At 36.5% G+C, this 24,946-nt stretch overlaps 2 protein-coding genes across 2 annotated transcripts in view; one reads left to right on the forward strand and one right to left on the reverse strand.

Annotated features, from left to right (window-relative positions):
• The window catches only part of LOC110105512 (ABC transporter G family member 44-like), a 29,717-nt gene extending 20,562 nt beyond the window's left edge, over positions 1-9,155 (forward strand). Inside the window, exons 12-27 of the mRNA XM_020835043.2 lie at positions 598-879; positions 962-1,278; positions 1,360-1,520; positions 1,934-2,037; positions 2,133-2,289; positions 2,377-2,466; positions 2,538-2,668; positions 2,775-3,104; positions 3,190-3,480; positions 3,582-3,665; positions 3,898-4,031; positions 4,112-4,339; positions 4,440-4,636; positions 4,695-4,969; positions 8,811-8,885; positions 9,024-9,155. Of these exons, the coding sequence (XP_020690702.2) occupies positions 598-879; positions 962-1,278; positions 1,360-1,520; positions 1,934-2,037; positions 2,133-2,289; positions 2,377-2,466; positions 2,538-2,668; positions 2,775-3,104; positions 3,190-3,480; positions 3,582-3,665; positions 3,898-4,031; positions 4,112-4,339; positions 4,440-4,636; positions 4,695-4,969; positions 8,811-8,885; positions 9,024-9,155 (2,988 nt within the window). The remainder of the gene's footprint in view (positions 1-597; positions 880-961; positions 1,279-1,359; positions 1,521-1,933; positions 2,038-2,132; positions 2,290-2,376; positions 2,467-2,537; positions 2,669-2,774; positions 3,105-3,189; positions 3,481-3,581; positions 3,666-3,897; positions 4,032-4,111; positions 4,340-4,439; positions 4,637-4,694; positions 4,970-8,810; positions 8,886-9,023) is intronic.
• Positions 9,156-9,608: 453 nt separating this feature from the next.
• LOC110105513 (ABC transporter G family member 44) lies at positions 9,609-20,648 on the reverse strand. The gene is made up of 24 exons (XM_020835044.2): positions 20,326-20,648; positions 20,115-20,235; positions 19,918-20,006; positions 19,768-19,852; positions 19,499-19,658; positions 19,330-19,406; positions 19,139-19,192; positions 18,940-19,030; positions 18,762-18,826; positions 18,121-18,402; positions 17,726-18,042; positions 17,484-17,644; positions 13,924-14,027; positions 13,672-13,828; positions 13,496-13,585; positions 13,274-13,398; positions 12,851-13,180; positions 12,478-12,768; positions 12,295-12,378; positions 11,935-12,068; positions 11,625-11,852; positions 11,345-11,516; positions 10,992-11,246; positions 9,609-9,989 (listed from the first exon to the last, which is right to left on the reverse strand). The coding sequence occupies exons 1-24, from the start codon at positions 20,646-20,648 to the stop codon at positions 9,732-9,734; spliced, it is 4,053 nt and encodes a 1,350-aa protein (XP_020690703.1). The 3' UTR covers positions 9,609-9,731.
• Positions 20,649-24,946: the final 4,298 nt, after the last annotated feature.

Here is a 24,946-nt window from a genome sequence, read left to right on the forward strand (position 1 = left end):
CGGTCTAGCAGTTGAACCGGTAGTTCAAACCGGTTTGATGCAAGCCCGGTTTTCTAAGAGGACCGAACCGGCCATAGGACTGGTTCACGGTTGAACAAAAAGAACATGTTGTTGTTATTGAGAGCCTCTCTGCTGTAACAATTCAAATGATCGCTATCCTACTACGACTGAAAGCTTTACCTATTGATAGAATCGAAACTAGCAGTACGTTCTAGAAGTAGAATAAATCTCTTGTATAAGAACATAAAATTCTCCTTTCTCTCTCAATTGCCTGTCCCTTTCCCCTCTCTCTTACACTTCTTGATATTTGCTTGTGGTTATGGGAAACAAAATCCCTTACTAGGGCTCTATTTATAGTGATACCAAGAAATGAGCTTGGAGACAAAATTTATTACAAAGTCTCACAAAATATAAAAGATCTCACTTGATATCTCAAAGTAAATTGGTGACGATCTTCAAAGTATTCTAATAGCAAAATGCATGCATTTAAAGAGTATATTCAACTGTATCTTGTATAGATTTTATTTTGAGAAAATTTTGCTCCAGAATTCTAATATATATAGTCTCCAACATAACCTAATTGCCTGTTTACATCAGGTGATTTCCGAGAAAGATCAAAAGAAATATTGGGCACAACATGATAAACCATATGAATATGTGCCAGTTAAGGAATTCGCAAAAGCATTTGGCTTATTTTATGTAGGACAAAACCTTCGAACAGAGTTATCTGTTCCTTTTGACAGGAGCAAGAGCCACCCTGCTGCTTTAACAACCTCAAAGTTTGGTGTCAGTGGAATTGAAATACTGAAAGCCTGCATTGAAAGAGAACTGCTTCTAATGAAGAGAAACTCTTTTGTTTATGTGTTTAGAGCTTTTCAGGTAAGAGGATACCCCTGCAATTAAAAACCTAATACTTCAATCTGACAAATCAAATTCATGCATTCATTTCCTTGTCTTTCAGGTCATGTTTATGGCATTTATAATGATGTCGCTATTCTGGAAGACACAAATGCGTCACAATTCTATAGATGATGGACAGATTTACAATGGAGCTCTCTTTTTTTCTCTTGTCACTATCTATATGAATGGCTCCTCTGAGCTTGTTTTAACCATTATTAAACTACCTGTCCACTTCAAGCAGAGGGACTATCACTTCTATCCTTCATGGGCTTTAGCATTACCAAATTGGATCTTAAATATACCATTTTCAAGCATTGAAGTTGCAATTTGGGTGCTTATCACTTACTTTTCCATAGGATATGATTCAAGTGCAGTAAGGTCAGATGTTTTTAAGCTTAAACATTCATGTTTTATTCAATATTTCATTTCTGGGTCTCAAAAAAATAAATTTTTTTGTAGGTTTTTCAAACATTACCTTCTGCTGCTTCTTGTAAACCAAGTGGCTTCAGGAATGTGTCGCTTCATTGCAGTACTTGGAAGAATTCCTGTTATTGCTAATGCATTGACATACTACGCACTGCTGGTGATTATGGCGTTGGGAGGATTCATAATTTCATACGGTTCTTTTCAAACCATCTAATATTTTTTAATTTCAATATTGCAGTGTTATAGGAAAATGCTTTGGCACAACTTAAAATTCATTTTGATTATTTGTGTTAATCTTAGTTTAGAGCTATGTTATTTGTTCCATTAGGGTCCTCTAAATTTTCAGTTATTCCTTCATATAACAATCTTATCAAAAATGATCTTTTCTAGCTCAATTCTTTAAAACGTTATTCTTATTTTATTGTTGTACATTCTTAGAACATGTCCTGATTATCTTTGAATGTTGGGATGATACAATTGAGAAATTGTAAACTTGACAATTCTATGTATATTTTAGAAAATATTCAGCCATAGATGCTGGTTGTACTATACGGTTTCTTATGTTATTCTAGCAGTATCTTAACAGTTATGCCTCCTCATTTGGCAGGGAATGTGAAGAAATGGTGGGTATGGGGTTATTGGGCATCACCACTAATGTACTCACAAAATGCTATTTCAGTAAATGAGTTCTTAGGGAAGAGTTGGAGCCATGTAATATTTTTTTTCTAGTGAACTAGTCATATAATCTCATAATGTTAAGATGTCTTAAGAAAAATGCATGACCATGGTTCTTAAAATTGTTGCAGATTTTACCTGGAACAAATGAAACGCTTGGAATACTAATATTAAAGTCTAAAAGAATATTTCCGGAAGCAAATTGGTTTTGGATTGGTGCAGGAGCCTTGTTTGCATATGTTCTCATATTCAACTTCCTTTTAATTGTTGCTCTATCTTATCTCAAACGTAAGACTTTACATGCTCTTCACTAATCATATATTGCAAAGAAATCACAAGCTTTTTGTCCAAGGTTTCTTATTTATAATCTTACAGCACTTGCGAAGGGCCAATCAACTGTGTCTGAGGAGGCTGTGCGGGAGCAACAAAAAAGAGTAATTGGAAAATCTACGCTCCAATCAAGAGGTATGAACTCCATTTATAAATCTTAAAGGTAATTATGTTTATTACCACATCTATATTACCTCATATAGAAGAAGAAACCAGAACATTAACAGAAGGAAGCGCTGAAATTTCCAACTCAAATACGACGAAAGGAATGGTGCTTCCATTTTTACCATATTCCATCACATTTGAAAACATAAGATATTCAGTGGACATGCCAAAGGTAAATTATAATTGAAAAACTTGATAAATAAGTGCATATGAGTGTAAGTGTACCAAATTCTTGTTTAAATAACTACTGATTTCAAATAATAAAAACGTGTTTATAGGAAATGCGAGCTCATGCTATTGAGGATAGGTTAATGCTTCTAAATGGGTTGAGTGGTTGCTTTAGACCAGGAGTTCTTACTGCTCTAATGGGTGTTAGTGGAGCGGGAAAGACCACTCTTTTGGACGTACTTGTAGGGAGAAAAACAAAAGGATATGTAGAGGGAAACATCACCATTTCTGGATATCCTAAGAAGCAAGATACTTTTGCTCGTGTTTCAGGATATTGTGAACAAAATGATATTCATTCTCCAAATTTGACAGTTCATGAATCCCTTATTTTCTCTTTGTGGCTTCGTCTTCTTCCTGAAATTGATTTAAAAACAAGAAAAGTGAGTGAAATATATAAAAATATGGTTATGCTATCTTCATTTCGATCATAAAACATTTCTTTTCACATAAAGTTTTGGATAATAGATGTTCATTGATGAGATAATGGAGCTTGTTGAGATGAGGACATTGCAAGATGCTTTGGTTGGAGTGCCTGGATTAACTGGATTGTCAACTGAGCAACGCAAGAGATTAACCATTGCTGTTGAGCTCGTTGCAAATCCTTCAATAATATTTATGGATGAGCCAACCTCTGGCCTTGATGCTAGGTCAGCCGCTATTGTAATGAGAACTGTTAGAAACACAGTTGACACAGGAAGGACAGTAGTGTGTACAATTCACCAACCAAGTATCGATATATTTGAATCTTTTTTTGAGGTGAGTTGTCCTATTATATGATTAAATTTTATAGGGTTACATTTATTAATATGCTTGCCACATAATTTTCATGAAGTTAATATATACTTTTTGAACTACAGCTCTTCCTGATGAAGACAGGAGGTGAAGAGATATACGTTGGACCATTGGGGAACAACTCTTGTCATCTTATCAACTATTTTGAGGTAAAAAAAAAAAAAAAACATTTTAGAGCAATTTTTTTCTTACTAATTCAAAAGATTCACATTTTAACCCACAAGCAAGACCCTTTCTCCCAGGCTACAAGATACTTCTCTCTATTCCATCAAAATCTGATGAAAATGTCTTGCAACCCAAGTTTAAGTGTGTTATATCCTAGTTGTAGATATCCCAAGTCTTTTTTAACTCATTACATAATGTGCTTTTTTAATTATTCAGGACATTCCAGGAATCTCGAAGATAAAGGATGGTTACAATCCTGCAACCTGGATGTTAGAAGTAACATCTTCAGCACAAGAAGATGCATTAGGTGTTGATTTCAATGAAATTTACAAAAACTCTGAATTGTACAAGTAAAGCTCTTGCCTAATCCTTCATCTGGTTCAAATTGCAACTTGTCATAAATTCATGTCTCTTAATTGATATGTTGCAGGAGAAACAAAGCATTAATTATGGAACTAAGTCAGCCTTCTATTGGATCAAGTGATTTATATTTTCCAACACAATATTCACAGTCATTCTTAACTCAATGCATTGCATGCTTATGGAAACAAAACTTGTCATATTGGAGGAATCCTACCTATTCTGCAATGAGATTTTTTTTCACTGTGATGATAGCCTTGATGCTTGGTTCAATATTCTGGAATCTTGGTGGTAAAAAGTAAGCTGATAAATAAAAGGATGTCAATACCACTAGTATTTCATTATCTTAAATTTGCATTTAGATTGTTATAATTTTCTGTTGAATGGTATGGCTACAGAGACACACAACAGGATTTGTTCAATGCTATGGGTTCCATGTATGTGGCTATTTTATTTTTGGGGGTCTCTTACTCAGGTGCAGTACAACCAATTGTTGCCATTGAGCGCTTGGTCTTCTATAGAGAAAGAGCTGCTGGAATGTACTCAGCATTTCCATATGCTTTTGGACAAGTAATGCACCTAATAACCTTCCACTGTGCCATCAAGTTGCTTCAACTTCTATTACTCATATTTCTTATTCTGCATTTGTCAAGTTGTAGTTGAGCAACCATATATCTTATCTCAATCATTATTATACTGCATCATTGTGTATTCAATGATTGGGTTTGAATGGACAACAACAAAGTTCTTATGGTACATATTTTTCACATATTTCACATTGCTGTATTTCACCTACTATGGCATGTTGGCTGTCAGTTTGACATCGAACGACACTATTGCCTCTATTGTCTCTTCTGCTTTCTATGGAATATGGAATCTTTTCTCAGGATTCGTAATCCCCAGAATAGTGAGTTTGAACTTATTTTATGCTTATTTATTTGCCCATGGAAAAAAAACCTATAGTAGAATAAAATTATTTAATTTTCACTTGTTTTATCTATGAAGTTTCATTTGAGGGGCTTGTTGTCACGCCCCAATATCTAATTAGAATAATTTTTCTTATTTTTGTTTAACTCATCATCAATAAATAGAGACCCAGAGCCAACTAAGCATTCAATCACATAAATATAAATAATTTACATTTCATTAAAAAAGTCATGTACAATAATCCAGTATAACTTTTTCCTCATATCTACTTATACACTAAAATGATTGGATTTCAAAAAGAATTATTTTAAAATAGAAACATACCTACAACCTAAACTTTTCACCTTATCAACTTTTTCTCTAGTTAGCTAGGTTTTACCCTTCCTGAAATAACATGTAAATAAGTAGGATGAGCAAGCCACTTGTTCAATAGGCTACTTGAGACCTACTAAAGAATTCAAATTTAATAATTAAAATAAATTGCATGAGAAATAAAAAGGAAGTTTTACAGTTCAGTTTAAGTGATGTGATAATTATACAATGTTCTATTCATGACATGATTACAGTAGTTCACTTAAGTATTAATAGTGGTTATGTGTCAATAATATACATTTATCAGAAACAATGACATAATTAGTTCTTGAACCTGTACGTGACAACAACATGAACTTCATTTAAACTTGAACATTACGTCAAAATGAAATGACCGATATATATACAGATTATAAAAAATATGATTCACATGCACATGCCTCAAAGCCTTCTTATATATTGATTTTCACTTATATTTCCACTTGACCATCTTATAGTTGTTTTAGGATAGATGAAGAAATTATATATATAGCTCAATTCCCATTATAACTCCACTTTCACTTATATCTTCACTTGTTCATCTCACACCTACTCAAGACACATGGAGGAGGTACATGTGTGCATATGCCCTTATAACTATACTTGTATTGAACAAAATATGAAACAAACACCACCACTTATATCACTTCTTTTCTCTCCACACATCCTTCACCACATGAACATGACATGTACATTTCATCACATGGACATGGAAACATTTATATGTTCGATATGTATGAAGATATTTAACATAATGCATAAATGCATGAAAGAAACACATATATGATAATTTCAATAGTATCCATGAGGTAGAACTTGTACACACTCAACAATAACAATTCAAAAAAATCATTTATTAGGAACATTTGAAATCTAATTTTGGGGCTTTTATTGTTTTACAACATATTCTAATAAAATTAATATTGGTAAAACACATGGAAAAAATACACATTTAAAATTACCCGATTAAATTTTGAGTTTTTTTTTTGTCAAAATACAGGACATTTTTAGATATTTGATGCTGCTCAATTGTGTGGGTGACCTTCATTTGAATGCAGCGTTCTATTTGGATGCTTATACATGCCTTCTGTCCTCTTGTAAGGATGTTACAGATTTGGTGGCGTGGTATCGTACTATGCTCATTTACCCGTTTCATGCAGGTAGACTGTCGTGCACAAGTTGTTGCTTTCTACAGGTGAATTATAGTGCACTAACGAATCTCCTACTTTTGCAAAAGCTCATAGGAACTTGTATTCGCTGCATTCTTCATGCATTTCACTATGATTTTGGTCCCTATAATACATCCATTATTGTTGCAGGTAGATGTATTCATTTATAGATTGAAATTGACTATAGGATATTGTATTTACTGATGTCTTTCTACATCTATCCATAGGCAGAATGTTGTACATACATCTACATTCGTAGGTAACTCGTATGTATTGCAGATCTTATATCCTTACTTGCATACAAATTAGTGTGCTTGTTTATATATTGATGTAAATTGCTGGAGTGTTATAAAGCAATTGTATCAACTGCTAAATGCCCTTCATACCCCCTTGAATTTTGATTAGCTTGAAGATCTCCAAAATTCCTTTGCAAGAAGGTTTTTATGTTCGTTGCATATCTGATTCTTCTTCTTGAAGGAGATAGATATATCTACTTGCATGATAGATCAATGGGTGAGTTGTGTTCACTATATTTCCCCCATTTATATTCGCTAATGATTTGTTGAACTCACTGCACTAAGATCTAAATAATCTATAATAGATTGGTGTGTGTATTTGTAGATTATTGTTGACTATCAGAATGACTACAGTCATCGCTAATTTTCTAACATACATTTGTCAACAACCTACTATGCTCATTTTATACTTCCTTTCAATGTTTATGGAACTCATTTGTTACTTATGAGAGAGCCATAAGTCTTTCAATCGATCCTTGTTTGAACAATCATGATTGTCATTTATCATTTGCATGTTTGACCAATCATTTAATTATTCAAAATTTAGTTTTTTATTAGTCACTTGAATTCTATATCATTATGTACTTTATTTATACTCAATGTTTAAATCCAGGTTTAAGTCAAGTTCAAGCTCCTTGTGGGCTTATTGAGTTCAAATTCTGTTCATATCTACTATGCTTGATTCAAATCAAGTCCAAGTTCAGAAGTCCTTGCTCATCTCGAGTCTTGGTTCAACCACAGTCCCTTGTGGTTCATTGTCACTTGTTTGGATTTAAATTCATTTAAGTTCAATTTATTATTATTCACTTAGCAAGTTCAAATTGCATCCTTTATATTTATTCAAATCCACATTAAGTTCATTATAATTGTTTTCAATTTGCCATCGGTTCAAATTCAAGTATGAGTGCGGTCCCTTGTAAGTGTTTATATGAGTTCAATCAAGTTTCCTTCACTTAGTTCAAACCAGGTTATCTTCTTCTTTATCCAAGTGCTTTGCATCTTCAAATGAAATTTCAACAACCTCCCAACGTCTCCCCTGTTTAGGGGAAAAACCAAGAGTCACAGCCTGCCTGCTACGTCAAAAAAGACGTGCACGGTCAGTGTCGTGGGACACCGCGGTCGTAGTACCAAGAAAGGCGTGCATGGGTCTTTAAAAGCACATATTTAAAGAACCAGTTCTTTTCTTACCCTGTTGTGCTAAGAAAAGCGCACACAAGAATCACCTGCCTCGCCGTAGGCATCTCATCGAATTCCCTCCCACCACGCTAAGAAAAACGTGCATAGAGGGTCCCTCGGTGCACTGCAAATGTAAAAAAAGACTTTACGAGGGAATACCAGCCTCGCCGCTAGCACCACGACGAACTTCCTCCCATCGTGCTAAGAAAAGCACGCATGGGTGATTATTCACCGCGCTACAAGTGTCGAGGATGGTTGGTTTTCTCATGTTTGGGATTTATACATTGGCAAGGTGTCGATGCGACAACACGATGGTGCAAAATACACAAAATCATAACATCCTTCTTTTCTCTCTTTTTTTTTGGATTTTTCTCCTTTTTTGCGATAATAATAACATAATTATTATAATTAATAATAACTATAATTATTAATAATTAACATAATCATTATAATTAATAGTTATTTATAATTATCAATAATTATAACAAACTAATTATCAATAATTATAATAAATGATTATTATAATTAATAATAATAAAATATAACTAGCAGTAATTGGTGGGGTGGGGTGGGGGTTTAGGGATTACTTGGATTAATTGGGTTCCGAATGGGCTAAGTGAGGGGGGAGGGGGGGGGGGAGTTTATTACCTTGGGTTAATTTGGGTTCCGAATGGGATAAGTGGGGCTCGAGTTAGGATGATTTGGACTTGTAGTTTGAAAAGGGTTGACGTATTGGGCTTAGAAGGTTAGGTTAAGTGGAGGGCAGGGCAAATTATTGCATCAGGTCACGGAACACGTTCGATTCTCTCTATCTACAGTGCTACAGTGACCTGTGCTTTACTGTACACAGAGAGGATCCGTTCAGAGGCGTCGGGCTAGAGGGGTTCGGATGCAAGAGAAAGAAGGAGGTGCGAGTTTCGTCCAGGTACGAGTAGGTTGGCTAAGGCAGAGGTTTTGATGGTCGGTTGAGGTTGATAGAGGCTTATGAGGAAGGCCGACGGGAGGAAGACCTTCGGCTAGAGAAGCTACCGAGATCTCTGTGGTTTGCAGGTTCTGATCGCAGGCAGTAGACTCGGCGAATGGAGTTCGGGAAGAAGAGGATCGGAGGTTTGCGAATGAGGTAGGTCTTCGGTGGCTCGTGGGATTTGGGGTTCTCACGCGGGAGGAAGAAGAAGACAAGCTCATGCCTTTTTGAGTGGAGAAGCGAAGAGAAGAAGAAGCAGAACCGAAGAGTGTCGCTCTCTTGGCATTTTAATGAGCGAGAGCGAGCTGCAGTCGAGGAGAGCTCGCTGGATATCCGGGAATGATCGCGAATCAGAGCAGCTCGCAGGATTTCAGGTGGTATTCGCGGAGATTTTGGCGGCATTTCAACTGATACGAGGTATGCGGGATTCGCAGGCTTCGACAGTTTGAGGTACGTACATTTTTTTTCTTTTCTTCTTTTGGTTCTTTACACAGAGGTCAACAGTCATTCAAGGAGAGGTGAACTCATGGAATTGGAAAGGCATGAACAGCTAGCGCTTAGTGAGGCTCTGATACTATACTGAAACTAATGAGGGAAAATAACTTATATATTTTCAATAGAATAGGTGCCAATACATGGGCAAATACATGAAAAAATTATAGAATATATTATATAATAATAATATAACTAATACTAGAATATCCTTGTTATTAACATTTCAATTTGTTACAATAACAGTGGAAGCCCCATTTCATGTTACAATTACAAAATTTAAACTTATTACTTTTCTTTTACTGCAAAACACCATCATCTATTTTGAAAATTGACAAATTTGATTGCAAAACCAAATAAGAAAGCAAAGAGAATTGCAAAAAAGACGACAACAATTGCTACCACCCCCAAAAAATCATATTTATATCCAAAGTAACTATTTAAGAACTCTGCCACTGTCTGTTTTGTATCGAGCAGATTATTGTCATTTCCATATTGTGATACAAGCAATCCATATAGAGTCCATGAAACAGGACAAATCCAATAGTACCAACTCCACCAAATTGGCAGTGCCTACAAAGCAAATAAAAGCAATAAATATTATTAAAAAAAATAGAAAAAATGTTTTTAAAAAGTATTGGAATTTACTAGATCATATCAATTGATTGAATGTAAGGACTCACTTGGTTGCACGTAGAAAATGTATTTTAGAAAATGATGATTTAATTAGAAATCAACATGACTTTCATACATCACATACTTCTGAAGTAAAATAGTTTTATTTTAATGGACAGATAAGTCGAAAGAAATTGTAGAAAATATGTAACAACCACTTTGAATTTTATATTACTTATTTCTAAACAAAGTATGGAAGATGTATAAAGACTCCAAAAATCTTATCATAGAAATAAGATAATGCAAATTATGAAAAAGAGAAATACTCTAAGAGGGGTTAACAGCTAGAGGGAGCACACAAATTACAATCCTATAGCTATGAGTAGAATAATCAATGATTAGAACCCTTAATCAATTACAGTCTGGCTCGTTAAAAACTTTTATTATTATTTTTTAATTAAATGTTCTTTAAAAAAACAGACATATTATTTGAATCGAACATGTTTCGACAGTGTCCAATACGTGTCCCAACTGTGTTGGGTGCATGTCCGTGTCCGACACTGCATACCTTCACAAATAGGAGTGTCGGTGCATCATAGATATACATATATATCTTTCTAAAACCTGTTTTTCATCTACTATGTAATATCAATATAGGGGCTCAAATCAGAATTATATCCTTAAGTTTCTCAAAGATGATGATTACTTTTCATACACAAAAGAGTGAAACCAACATCATTTCTAAAACGTGTTAGATTGAAAATGTTATAAAAAATATTTAAAATTAAAAAATTCTATCATTTTATTGGATGTAAGTAGAAGTCTACATTAAGTTTAAACTCTACAAAACCCTCAAATGAAATTTCATATATAAAACAAGTGAAAATAAAATCATTATATTCAACTAGATATTTTTTATCAATAAGCAATCAAATAAGCATAAGAAAAGTTCAAACTTACCTTCTTGGGGACAACAAATCCTGAGAAAAGGTTCCACATTCCATAGAAAAATGATGAGACAATAGCGGCAATGGTGTCGTTCGGTGTCAAGCTGACAGCTAACATGCCATAGTAGGTATAGTATAGCAATGTGAAATATGTGAAAAATATGTACCATAAGAACTTCGTTGTTGTCCACTCAAACCCAATCATTGAATACACAATAATACAATATATTACTGATTGAACTAAGATATATGGTTGCTCAACTACAACCTGAAAAATGAAGTATAGGAAATAAGAATACTAAAATTTGTAAAGTTGTAGGAAGCATAACTTGATGACACATAGTGGAAGGAGATTAGGTGCATTACTTGTCCAAAAGCATATGGAAATGCTGAATACATTCCAGCAGATCTCTCTCTATAAAAGACTGTGCGCTCAATATTAACAATTGGTTGTACTGCAGTTGAGTATGAGACTCCCATAAATAACACAGCCCCAAACATGGAACCCATGGCATTGAACAAATCTTGTTGTGTGTCTCTGCAGCCATATCATTTGTCAACTGACTACTATCATTATAACAGTTTAATGCAAATTTATAAGAATGAAATACTAGTGGTATTGATATTCTTCTATTTGTCAACTTACTTTTTACCACCAAGATTCCAGAATATTGACCCAAGCATCAACGCAATCATAAGAGTGAAAAAAAATCTTAATGCAGAATAAATAGGATTCCTCCAATATGACAAGTTTTGTTTCCATAAGCATGCAATGCATTGGGTTAGGAACGATTGTGAATATTTTGTTGGAAAACATAAATCACTCGATCCAATAGATGGTTGGCTTAGTTCCATAATTAATGCTTTGTTTCTCCTGCAACACATTAGTTAAGAAATGAATTAATTTATGACAAATTGCACTTTGAACTAGATGAAAGATTAGGCAGGTTCTTTACTTGTACAATTCAGAGTTTTTGTAAACTTCATTGAAATCAACACCTAATGCAATTTCTTGTGCTGATGTTGTGACTTCCAACATCCAGGTTGCAGGATTGTAACCATTCTTTATCTTCTGGATGCCTTGAATGGCCTGGATAATTAATAACACAATAAGAAACGCATAAAAACAAAAGAGTTGGAATATCTACAGTTCATTTTAGCTCAGATGTAAGACGCTTCTTGTGTTGCACGAATTCTGACGCAACATAGAAAGAAATATCTTCTAGCTTAGGAGAGAGGGTCTTACTCATGGGCTAAGATGTGATGATGTTTTAAATTAAGAAAAAGAAAAATAATCTAAATTATTATTTTTTAACCTCAAAATAGTTGATAAGATGATAAGAATTATTCCCCAATGGTCCAACATAAATCTCTTCACCTCCAAGCTTCATCAAGAAGAGCTGCAATACAAAAAGTAAATATAAACATAATGAAAATTATGTAGTACACATATTCTTAGATAACCTTATAAAGTTTAATCATACAATATGGCAACATACCTCATCAAAGGATTCAAATATATCAATACTTGGTTGGTGAATTGTGCACACTACCGTCCTTCCTGTGTCAACAGTGTTTCTAACAGTTCTCATTACAATAGCAGCAGACCTAGCATCAAGCCCGGAGGTTGGCTCATCCATAAATATTATTGAAGGGTTTGCAACGAGCTCAACAGCAATAGTTAATCTCTTGCGTTGCTCAGTTGACAATCCAGTTATTCCAGGCAATCCAACCAATGCATCTTTTAATGTTTTCATCTCAACAAGCTCCATCACCTCATCAATGAACATCTATATCCAAAACTGAATGTGAAAAAAATGTTTATAATTGAAATGAAGATGATATGAGCAAATTTCTACATATTTCGCTCACTTTTCTTTTCACTGAATCAATTTCAGAAGGAAGGCGAAGCCACGCAGAATATACAAGGGATTCATAAACTGTGACATTTGGAGAATGGATATCATTTTGTTCACAATATCCAGAAATACGAGCAAAAGTTTCTTGCTTCTTGGGATATCCAGAAATGGTGATGTTTCCCTTTATATATCCATCCGTTTTTCTTCCTGCAAGTACATCCATAAGAGTAGTCTTACCTGCTCCACTAACACCCATTAGAGCAGTAAGCACTCCTGGTCTGAAGCAACCACTCACATCATTTAGAAGCATCAATTTATCCTCAATTCCGTGAGCTCTCATTTCCTATAAACATGTTCATGTTATTTGAAATCAATAGTTACTTACATAGTAATTTTCCTATGCATTTATTTATCAACTTTTTCAAATCTAATTTACCTTTGGCATATCCACCGAATAACTTATATTGTCAAATGTGACGCAATAAGGTAAAAATGGAAGCACCATTCCTTTCATTTCATTTGAGTTAGCATTTCCTGCTATTGTCGTTCTGGTTGCTTCTTCTATATGAATCATAATCAGTTATTGTTCCAAGAACACCATTGTAAATAACTGTTAACATAACTTATTTTTTAGACTTATAAATGGAGGAGTACATACCTCTTGGTTGCAGCGTACTTTTTTCAAATATGCTATTTTGTTGCTGCCTGAAAACCTCCTCAGTTACAGTTGATTGAGCCTTCCCAGGTGCTGTAAAATTATAACAAGACACCTCTGACTAAAAGCTTGCGATTTATTTGCAGTATATGATTAATGTAAAGCATGTAACTTCTTACGTTTGAGATAAGATAGAGCAACAATGAAAAGAAAGTTGAATATGAGAACATATCCAAACAAAGCTCCTGCACCAATCCAATACCAATTTTCTTCCGGAAATATTCCTCTAGATTTTAAGATAATTATTCCAAGTGTTTCATTTGTTCCAGGTAAAACCTGCAAAAAATTCAAGCGCCATGGTCATGCATTTTCCTTAATATCTATTACTGTTATGAGATTCTATAACTAGTTTGATAAAAAAATATATTTACATGGCTCCAACTCTTGCTAAGGAACTCATTCACCGAAATAGCATTTTGCGAGTACATTACAGGTGATGACCAATAACCCCATAACCACCATTTCTTCACATTCCCTGCCAAATGTAGATGCATAGTTGATAAGAAATCGCTACTATAACATGGGAAGCCGTATGGTACAACCAGTATCCATTGATAATTAACTTTATAATTATAAAAAAATGTCAAGTTAAATATGGTTTTATCACGATCAAACAGCTCACATTTTTTGAAGTTGTATCATCTAAACTATCAATGAAAATAAGGACATTTTTCTAGAATGTCCCCCAATAAAACTAGAATAACTTCTAAAAAAAAATTGTGGGATCCAAAAATTCATGCCCCTATTTTGCTGAGAGACTTTAGGTATTCCAGCTCAAATTTCAGTCATCTTATATTAAAGATAACATACTGCCTAGAAATTTCTTCTTTGTTTTACAATTTGCCTCTCTACACCCTTACACCATTTTTACATAAGAACAAACAAAGATATGCTTAGAAAACTACCAAGGGACTCAACCCTTAATGAAAAACAAAAAAGTAAAACTGTCAGTTCGTTTCGTAGTGTCATGATCCCACCATAGCGCTCAACTCTGTAACCAATCTACTCATAATGTGTAGCGTTGAGGTCTAGATCGTCACAGAGTTGGGGTTGGGGCACCACAACGCTCCACTCTTTGTCTTTCTCCAAGCAAACTATAGAGCGTCGGGGTGCTTAGGTACAAAACGTCGAGGCATTGTACGGTTGTATGGGAAAATATATTTTTGGTGCAACGCACTCAAACCCAAGAAAGGGGAGGACCCCACGACGAGCTTGACTAATAGAATTGAGGTTTAACGTACTAGTACAGCTTGACTGATCAACACAATTATATTTCACACAAAACTAACAATTCACAAGACCATTATGCACTTCTAAAATGAGCGGCACAGTTCTTGAGGTGGTTCTATTTTTCTTGAGACAATTCATGCCTCACGAAGTAGTTGTACACTTCTCAAATGAGTGGTATGCTTCTTAAGACAATGGAAAGCTTCTTGAGGCAACATATTTGAATTTTATAATTATATTTCAACATGATTTGACAATTTTAAATTTTGATTATTTGAGCTAGAATTATCATTAAAAGGCTTGCACAATTTTATTTTGAAATATTACAAAATTGCATTCAAACTTCTATTAGCCTCTATGTGTGTTGCGCATTCAATGAGATTTTTTACAATTTACAAGTTAGAATCTTGTCAGATTTTTCACATTACCCTTTAAGGTTTTGTTCATATTCTTTAGCAAGTTGTTGTATTCATTATAAATCTCTGTAAGTTTTGTTTTATTCAAACCTTGTCTTCATTCATCATGACATAGTTGTGTTTCGAGTGTACATATTATTTTCTCATCTTTTTTTCCAAATTTTTGTACTATTTTTATTTTATTTTGTTGCATTTATATTCATAAACTCCTTCATCATATCATTTTAAAGCTCTTAGCATATTTGATCCATAGAAAATTTCAGCATCCTTCCAACACCCCAACTCCTACGCATATGAGGCATCTTAGAAAGTGCTAGGCACTCTCACCATACTAAACAAAGCATGCATTATTGATGTTATGAGACACCATGGCCACATCTTCTATCCCACTACATGTAAAAAGCACGCATAAGCTTTTATATACTTACACGAGGGAATATGCAGAACTCTCCGCCATGTTGATGTTATGTTTGGAATCTAATTGTGTAATCAATCAAATTGTTTTGTTGCCTCGGTCCTCAAGTTTCTCGTGCTCCTGGAGGTGCAGAAGGTTTATTCCAAGCTTGAGTTCGGGTGCAAACGCACCGGCGTTGAATGATAGAGAGCAGAGCGCCGCAATGACATAGATATGGTGATGTAGTCGATCAAGACAGAAGTTCAAGAGTCACAGCGCTTTCGACTAGCACTGCGAGATAGATTGAGTGGTTTTATATCTTTTTTTTCTAGAGGGCTGCGTCCCTTGGAGTTATTTTACTTGGCTTTCTCTTGTATTTTGAAAGTGTAGATATTGAGAACAGTGCATGTGAGAAGAGAAGGAGAGGCTCAGAGAGGAGAGATATGTACTTATTTATACCTATTTTCATAGTGAATTTCTTGGTGTGGTGTGGCTTCATGGTTTTTTCTTTATTTTAGAGTTTTTCACGTTAAATCCTGATGTCATTTACTTTTCTGCTTGTTTCGACATTGCGGTGTTTACTCCTCATCTCATTTAAATTTAATTAAAAAAAAATCATTTCTAATATTTTATAACTGAATCCTTTTAGGTCTACCTCTACCTTTCTTAGCATAAACCAAATTTAGTACATATACTCTCCTAATAGGGTCATCAGAAGGTCGACGTTTAATATGAACAATCCTTCTATGGCGACTCTCTCTCTCTAATCTTATATGCCATTGGAGTTACTCCAACCTTTTACGCATATGCTCGTTTCATATTCTTTCTCTAAGAGTAAAGCCACTCATTTACCTAAGCATTTTCATCTCTGCAACACTTAATTTTATGCTTCTCTTTTGATGGCCAACATTCTGCGCGATAAAGCATTCTAGGTCTCACCACCATCTTATAGAACTTTCTCTTAAGTTTGAGGGATACTTTGATGCATACTTTAATCATCAAATTTGAATTCTACTAATAATATCTCCATCTATTTCACTATTACTCTGAACAATAGATCCGAGACATCTAAAATATGTGAGAGAAAAAGATGGGAAGAGATGAGAGATGATTTTGTTTGAAAGAGGGGAAAGAGAGTGTAAAGAAAAGCAAAGAGTTAGAGATATAAAGAGAGAGATCCCACTATTGTAGAGAGAAAAATGGATGAGAGAGAGAAACTATCCGAAAAAGGAGACAGGGAAAGGTGAGAGGTGGTGGTGCTTTGGGGTAGCAGGCATTTGGAAGTGCCTTGTGAGGAGAATGGTGAACTGGGGCTGCTAGTGGAGGAGGTTATGGCGAAGGATTGAGATGCGCAAATGGGGTGGAGAAGGTGGTTTGACGAAGGAGGTACATGCTAGGCAGCTAGGTTGTGAGCAGGGTAGAAGGAGGTGTAGGTTCGGCGACGTGCGAGAAGAAGCGGGAAAATCGTGCTAGACTGGGAGCGGGACTAGGGTGCGGTGTTGTCCAGGGTAGCATATGATGAGGTTGGAAGAGTGGCAGAGGAGTTGAACCATGGCAGATAGGTGCTTAGGCTTCTGCAAGAAGAAAGCAAAGGAGAAAGCAGGCTAGGAAGGCGCGTGCTCCTTTGACAGGTAAACCTGAGAAATGAGATGATGGGCCAAAAACATGCGGCGATGCACCACCTGCTTGATTCGAGGCTACATCATATAGGATTTATAAAATGGATTTGATTTGAGTTTTATTTAATACTACTAAATAATGTTCATATTCATATCTCTAAGCCAAGTTGAATAACAAGTAATAAAAATAACCTTTTTTGATTGTACCATAGCATTTCCCTATAGCACTTATAATATAGAAATGAAAAGGTTGCTAGATATAGTTTGAAAACAACCGTGTGAAATTAAGAATCCACCCAACACTAAAATCACCAATATTATGTAGGCTGCTAATACATTAGCAATAACAAGAATTCTTCCCAGTACTGCAATGAACCGAAACATTCCGGATGCCATTTGATTTACCAGAAGCAGCAGAAGGTAATGTTTGAAAAACCTGCACCAAAAAATATTGAGACACACAAATAAAAGTTCCAATAAAACATGAAAGTTATAAGTTAATTTAAACATTTCTTACCTTTCTGCACTTGAATCATATCCTATGGCGAAGTAAGTGAGAAGTACCCAAATTGCAACTTCAACGCATGAAAATGGTATATTTAAGATCCAATTTGGCAATGCAAAAGCCCACGAAGGAAAAAAGTCACAGTCCCTTTGCTTGAAGAAGACAGGTAGCTTAATAATGGTTAAAGCAAGCTCAGAGAAGCCATTGAACAAGATAGTGAGAAGAGAGAAAAAGAGAGCTCCCATGTAAATCTGTCCATCATCTATAGATCTGTGATGCATTTCTGTCTTCCAGAAGAGTGACATCGTGACAACTGCCATAAACATGACCTGAAAGCCAACGAAATGAGCATGATTTTGATTTGGGGGATTGAAGTATTAGGTTTTAGTTGAAGGGTACTGTCTTACTTGAAAAGCTCTAAATGCATAAACAAAGATATTTCTCTTCATTAGAAGCAGCTCTCTTTCAGCACAGGCTTTCAGTATTTCAATTCCACTGACAGCAAATTTTGAAGTTGTTAGAGAAGCACGGTGGCTCTTGCTCTTGTCAAAAGGAACAGATAGCTCTTTTCGAAGGTTTTCACCAACATGAAATGAGAGAAATGCTTTTGCGAATTCCTTAACTGGCACATATCGATATGGTTTATCATGTCGTGCCCAATATTGCTTTTGATCTTTCACTGAAGTCACCTGGGAAGAAAAACAAATAGTTCGCTCAAGTTGGAATAAAACATTCAAGATTTTAGACCATTTGGTCTTTTAATTAATAACCTAAAACTTTCAAATATGCCTAAGAGCTTCATTTGAGTTCATTTGGACTCAAATTGGATAGCTTTTGGCGTTGTTGGATTTGTTGTTGAGATGTTCAATTCACCTATTAGAAGTTCAGTTCAACTATAAGTTTATTGAAATCGTAGTTTTGATGATTCTGAATTTTCAGAAAATTTTCAATTCAAATAATGTCTCAAGATTCATGTTGATCAAATAAATTTTCTAAAAGAAAATATCATGTGCCTTGAAACCAAAAAAAAAAAATATATATATATAGAGGTATCAAGGCCCGTTGATATTTCATCCATGAACAATGCTTTTGCGGGACCAACAATCATCTCACCTATGTCACAATGAACTTTGTCTTAGATATGTTAACTGTAAAATTATGCATTGATTACTGATCACAAGAGCAACGATAACTTAATGAGTTGAGAAACTAATTAGTTCATTTACCAGTGGTGACACGCTTTCTTTGTCCTCCAGAAATACCTCTTAACATTTCATTGCCTACCATGACATCAGCACAAATTTCCAATCCCAGAATCTGTTACCAAATTTTATAAAAAAAAAAGTTAAATATTTTATAATATTCTTGTTCCTCGCTTCCTCTATTTTTCATTAGTGATTTTCTCAATCAAACAACAAAGAATACCTTCATAATATAATCTGTGATCACACCAGTTTCTTTCCCTTCCATTGATGATGCCTGTAAAATTAAACAAATAATACTGCAGCATTACATTTTTTTATATCATGTCAATGTGATAGCTTCATTTAATTTTAAAAGAAGTCTATTTAGATGGATAGAAATATGTTTCTTAATGAATTAGTTGCTAATTTCACCTTCATGAAGACATCTATATCAGCATCAGGTTTGATATTTGCTTCCTTCTCTCTCCTTAACAATTCAGTCAACATATCTGCAGACAGTACGCAGATAAACATGCTAATTTAACGTTGCAACCGTATGAGTTAATGAGGTTTTTTTCTTAACGGAGGATTTTTTCCTCACCAAAACGATAGCCAACCCCTTGACATCTGGCAGAGAATGCAAGGGTTTCTCTCACTGTCATCTCTCCCATGTGGAGATCATACTGGCTTATATAAGCTGCTGTTCTTTGTGGAACAAACTCATCCATTGCATGACCATTATATGTCACATTTCCAGAAACCTGCATCAATTTTTTTTAATTTTCATTGTCATGAGCTTCATAAGATTGAAAACAATCTCATAAATTTAAGATCTTAAGATCATTAAAGTTATTGTAAGAATTAGAAGACCTTAAGATCTGAGCCTAGCTTCCCAGCTAGAGCCAATAACAGTGTCGTCTTCCCTGAACCAGGGGGGCCTAAAAGCAGTGTCATCCTGTAGATTTCAAGCAAGGTTTAGCAAACCATTAGATAAATATGAAGGGAGAGACATTTCGATACCTTCGAGGCCTGATGATTCCACTAATATCGTTGAGTACGGTGAATGGTTTCTTCTTGCTTGGAATTATATGAAGGTGATTGCTAAAGAACTGCATTAAAATAAAGTAACTATGAAGTAACAAATCCTGATTGCTTCGAGCTCCTCATACTCTATAAACAAAAATACCAGAAACTTCCGCGATGAACACTTCGTATACCTCAACTGTGTTAAGAATTGAATTGAAGAAGGTGGGCGAATTTCTGCTTCCCACATATGCTTGAGCCTCAACATTTAGAAGCTCATACCGCACTTCGATGGTTGGATAATCGATTCCAACCCTGAGAAACAACAAAGTGGCTTCGGGAATTAAAAAAAAAAAAACAGAGCTTCATTTAACGAAGCCTAACCTGATAAATTATATTTCATACCTATTGAATCTTTCCTTTAGCTTAAGAAGAAACTTCTCGTTGTTTTCTTCTACAACTCGTACCAGTCTGTCGAGCAGGTTTCTCCTATCGTGATAGCTGAGGTTCTTGATATCGATCTCTTTGAGCTCGCCATCTTCAAAATTCAGAATTCCCTTCCTAGCCCTATTGTAAGTTGGAAGCTTCTGAAGCGCAGCCCATCTCAAATCCAACTCCTCCTCCTCGCCTCTCTCGCTCGAAGATATGGAGAATATTGAGCCTTCCCCGCTTTTCCAGAAAGGTGAGGGGCTTCTGCTTCCTTGTAGGTACGCATCCCCAATGTCCATTTCCTCCTTTCGTGTAAGAACGAAGAGGGAAATAAGGTTTTAAATAGAGAAAGAGCATAACTGGTGGCCTCCACATAACGGAAATTATTATGTGCAGAGATGGAAAGTTGAGGTGAATCCAAAGACTCTAATAAAATATTGACATGTATATTTAATGCGTCCGTAAAATTTTAAGTCAAGCTGATCAAAAGGACAGTCAAAGTGCAACTAAAATGCAAGTAAAATGCAATCAAAGCGTAGTAAAAAGCGCAACAAAAGAGCAGTTAAAACGCAGCTGAATCGCAATTAAAGCACAGACAAAAAGCGCAACAAAAGAGCAGTCAAAGTGCAACTAAATTGCAGGTAAATCATATAAAAAGTACAACCAAAGTGCACTACACGTGTCAAATTTTAAGTGGATATCCGGACATGTCTCTATATCTGGTATCTGTACCTAATAATTTTCCCCACATAATAGACACAGATAAATTGAATAGGAAAATTCTTATATTTATTTGAATTTATTTTGAAATTAAATATAATTAATAAAATTATAGGTAGAGAAAGAGACTCATCATATTTGCATCTAAAATTTTCTCATTTAATTTCCAAAAGCTCAATGATGATTAATTATGAGAAAATTGAGATAGTTGTTAAAAAGCCTATAATTTAGGTTTGATTTGGGACAAATTTTTTTATTATTTTCAAAAATAATTTTCTAATAATTAAAAAAAAAAACAACGACAAAAACAGTGACCTAAAGCTTTCCCAAACAAAGATTTGGCATTAAAAAAAAAGACTTTATTATGTATGTTTACTGATTAAATGTTTATATTTAAATAACTAAGTCAGAGAAATTTAATGATTAATAAATTTTAAACAACACTAATTTTTTTTTCTAAGTTGGAATTTCATGATTTATGTGGGATGGTGGAGTGATCCCTATTAGCGAACAGCATTTGATATTTACACTATTGCCATTTCTGTAATCTATTTAAACACAAACATTTATGTAAACTGTAGCTATTCTATTTTTCCTCTTAATACAATTTCTTTCTTTCTTCCCTGTCGTTCGCTTTCCTGTTTCTCTGCTTTCTTGGTATCAGAGCCTCCCATGGCTGATCAAGAATCAACCAACATTCATCCGACCACCTCCTCCCCTCTCTCCGGCCAAGCCGCGAACAACGACATCGTCATACCGCCACAGCTCAAATTTCTCATATCAAACATCAAGAATCTAATTCCGCAAAGCCTCACCGTGGACAACTATGCTATATGGCGCATTCAGGTTCTTCAACAATTCACCGCCAACGGGTACGCCGGACACATCACCGGTTCTTCTCTGCCTCCGTCCGAGACAAATACTCCGGACTTCTCTCGCTGGAAACTCGAGGACGCCAACCTGCTTTCTGCCTTATTTTCCACAATCTCTCCTACTATACTTCCCTACATCATATCCTTGACCACAGCCCACGACGTTTGGCAAATCCTTGAACGAAGACTTCAACCTACATGCCGCTCTCGCGTCGTCCATCTAAAGAATGAACTCCACAATGTGCAAATGAAGAACCTCACTATGCAGCAATATCTGACACAAATCAAAACAATCGTCACAACATAGCGGCTTCTGGCTCCACTGTAGATCCGGAAGACATCATTATCCACATTCTTAACGGATTACCTGCCTCCTATAATCCGTTCAAAGCCGCAATCCGTACCTACCCTATCGCGCTCGATCTTGATAACCTCTACTCCATGCTCTGCAGCGAAGAGGTAAATGTCAGTCAAGAACTCGCCAAAGATTCTTCCTCCGCTGCGAACAACACCGCTCTCTACTCAACTAACTACAATCCAGCGAAAGCAAGAACTCAAAAAAAGTTCTTCAAGAACAAGCCTCAGCAGCCATTTCAACACCCTTCCCCTCCGGTCACGACAAATTCGACTGCAGCGACCAACTCTCGGCCCATCTGCCAAATCTGTGGCAAAACCGGTCATATAGCACTCAACTGTTGGCACAGATGCAACTTTAAATTTGCCCCAACTGTATCAAGATCTCCCCAAGCCTTCCAAGCACAACCGACTACAACAAACTCTGAGTGGATCTTGGACACGGGCACCTCCGCACATCTAACACCGGACATATCAAATATTCAGTACCCTCACTCATACACCGGGACCGACAGTGTTTCTATCGCAAATGGGTCAACCGTGCCAATTCAAAATTCCGGTCAGGAACTCCTACCTCTACCCGAAACACCCCGTAAGCTTTATTTACGAAAGATTTTTCATGTTCCTTCTCTAGCTCAAAACCTCCTGTCTGTTTCAAAATTAACTACCGATAATCCTGTCACTGTTAAATTTGACGCTAACAGCTTTGTGATCAAGGATATTCAGGCACGTCGTCCTCTTCTTCGTGGCAACCTTCGTGACGGTCTCTACACCATATCACACCGGCAAGCAACTGCTACCGCAGCTCTTCACGCCAGCCGAACCAACGCCCAGCTCTGGCATGACCGCCTGGGTCATCCCCACCGTCACATTCTATCTGTGCTGTCTCATGTCATACCTGACATCAAGAATAATTCTAGCTTCTTACATTGTACTTCTTGTAGTGTTTCTAAAAGCCACAAATTACAATTCAATAAAACTGTTTCTACTACTACGTCTCCCTTTGAACTGCTGCACACTGACGTTTGGGGGCCAGCCCCGATTCCTTCCACAGACGGTTCACGATACTATGTTCTGTTTACCGACGATTACACTCGCTTTACGTGGCTTTATTCTATGCATACTAAGCAAGAAACCTTCTCAAAATTTAAGATGCTTTACAGATTAATTAAAACTCAATTCAACATGACCCCGAAAACTCTTCGCTCCGACGGCGGCGGCGAATACACTAGCACTGAATTCACCACTTTTCTCAACACACACGGCATACAACGTCAACTCAGCTGCCCTCACACTCCCGAGAAAAATGGGGTGGCCGAGCGTAAACACCGCCATCTTTTGGAACTAACTCGCACTTTACTTCATGCATCACATGTTCCAAACACCTTCTGGGCCGAAGCCTTGTCCACCGCAAACTACCTCATCAACCGTCTCCCCTCAAAATCAATCAATCTTGACACTCCCTTTCGCCGCTTGCACGGTCGCTCTCCCAATTATTCTTTCCTTCGCAAGTTCGGCTGCCTCTGCTTCCCTTGGCTTCGCCCTTATGCTCCCAACAAACTCTCCCCTCGCTCACAAGAATGCATCCTTCTCGGTTATTCGACGTCTCACAAAGGTTACAAATGCTATAACCTTCACACACACAAGATTCACATCTCAAGGCACGTTGAATTTCACGAGCACATATTCCCTTACAAGAATATCAAGTCTCAATCTCAAGAGCCGTCACCCACTACTCCAACTCACATATCACCCTACCTCCTCACCCCGGTCTCCACGGTCACACCCCCTGTACACCGGCAAACTGATCTCACCGCACCATCTCTCACAACACAACGCCTACCACCTAGCTCTCCAACACCAGCACCAATCATTCCAACCGCTCCACACACCTCCACTCCGCATGCTTTGCTCCCTGTGATCCCTCGGCAACCATCTCACCACATGACCACTCGACTGAAATCCGGAATAACCAAACCAAAACACATTTTTTCTCTTGTTAGCTCTAACTCTTCTCAGGAGACCCCGAGCAACTACAAACAAGCTGCCAAGATCGGTCACTGGCAGCAAGCTATGTCAGAAGAATTCGACGCTTTGACGAAACAAGGAACTTGGACTCTAGTACCACCACCGCCCAACAAACCTATTCTCGGCTGTAAGTGGACTTACAAGACAAAGACTCTACCCAATGGCAAGATAGATCGCTACAAAGCACGTCTTGTAGCACTCGGATACGATCAACAACTAGGCATCAACTACACGGAGACGTTCAGTCCGGTAGCTAAAATGACAACAATTCGTATCGTGCTCACACTTGCAGTGCACCGCAAATGGTCGATCCTACAACTCGACGTATCCAACGCCTTCTTGCATGGAGATTTACCTGACGACGTCTACATGCGACAGCCGCCAGGCTTTACCGATCCCACCAAACCCGATCTGGTATGCAAACTTCAGAAATCTCTATACGGCCTCAAACAGGCACCTCGACAATGGTATGAAAAACTAACTCAATTTCTTCAAAAACACGGGTTCAGGTTCAGTCGTTCGGATCCCTCGCTCCTCATCCTCAAACAAAATCATATCCAAATCTTCTTTCTAATATACGTTGACGATCTTCTCATTACAGGTAATGACGAATCAGCAATTCA

The sequence above is a fragment of the Dendrobium catenatum genome, unplaced genomic scaffold, assembly GCF_001605985.2.
Source record: "Dendrobium catenatum unplaced genomic scaffold, ASM160598v2 original_scaffold_101791, whole genome shotgun sequence".
In the NCBI taxonomy this organism is placed as follows: Eukaryota; Viridiplantae; Streptophyta; class Magnoliopsida; order Asparagales; family Orchidaceae; genus Dendrobium; species Dendrobium catenatum.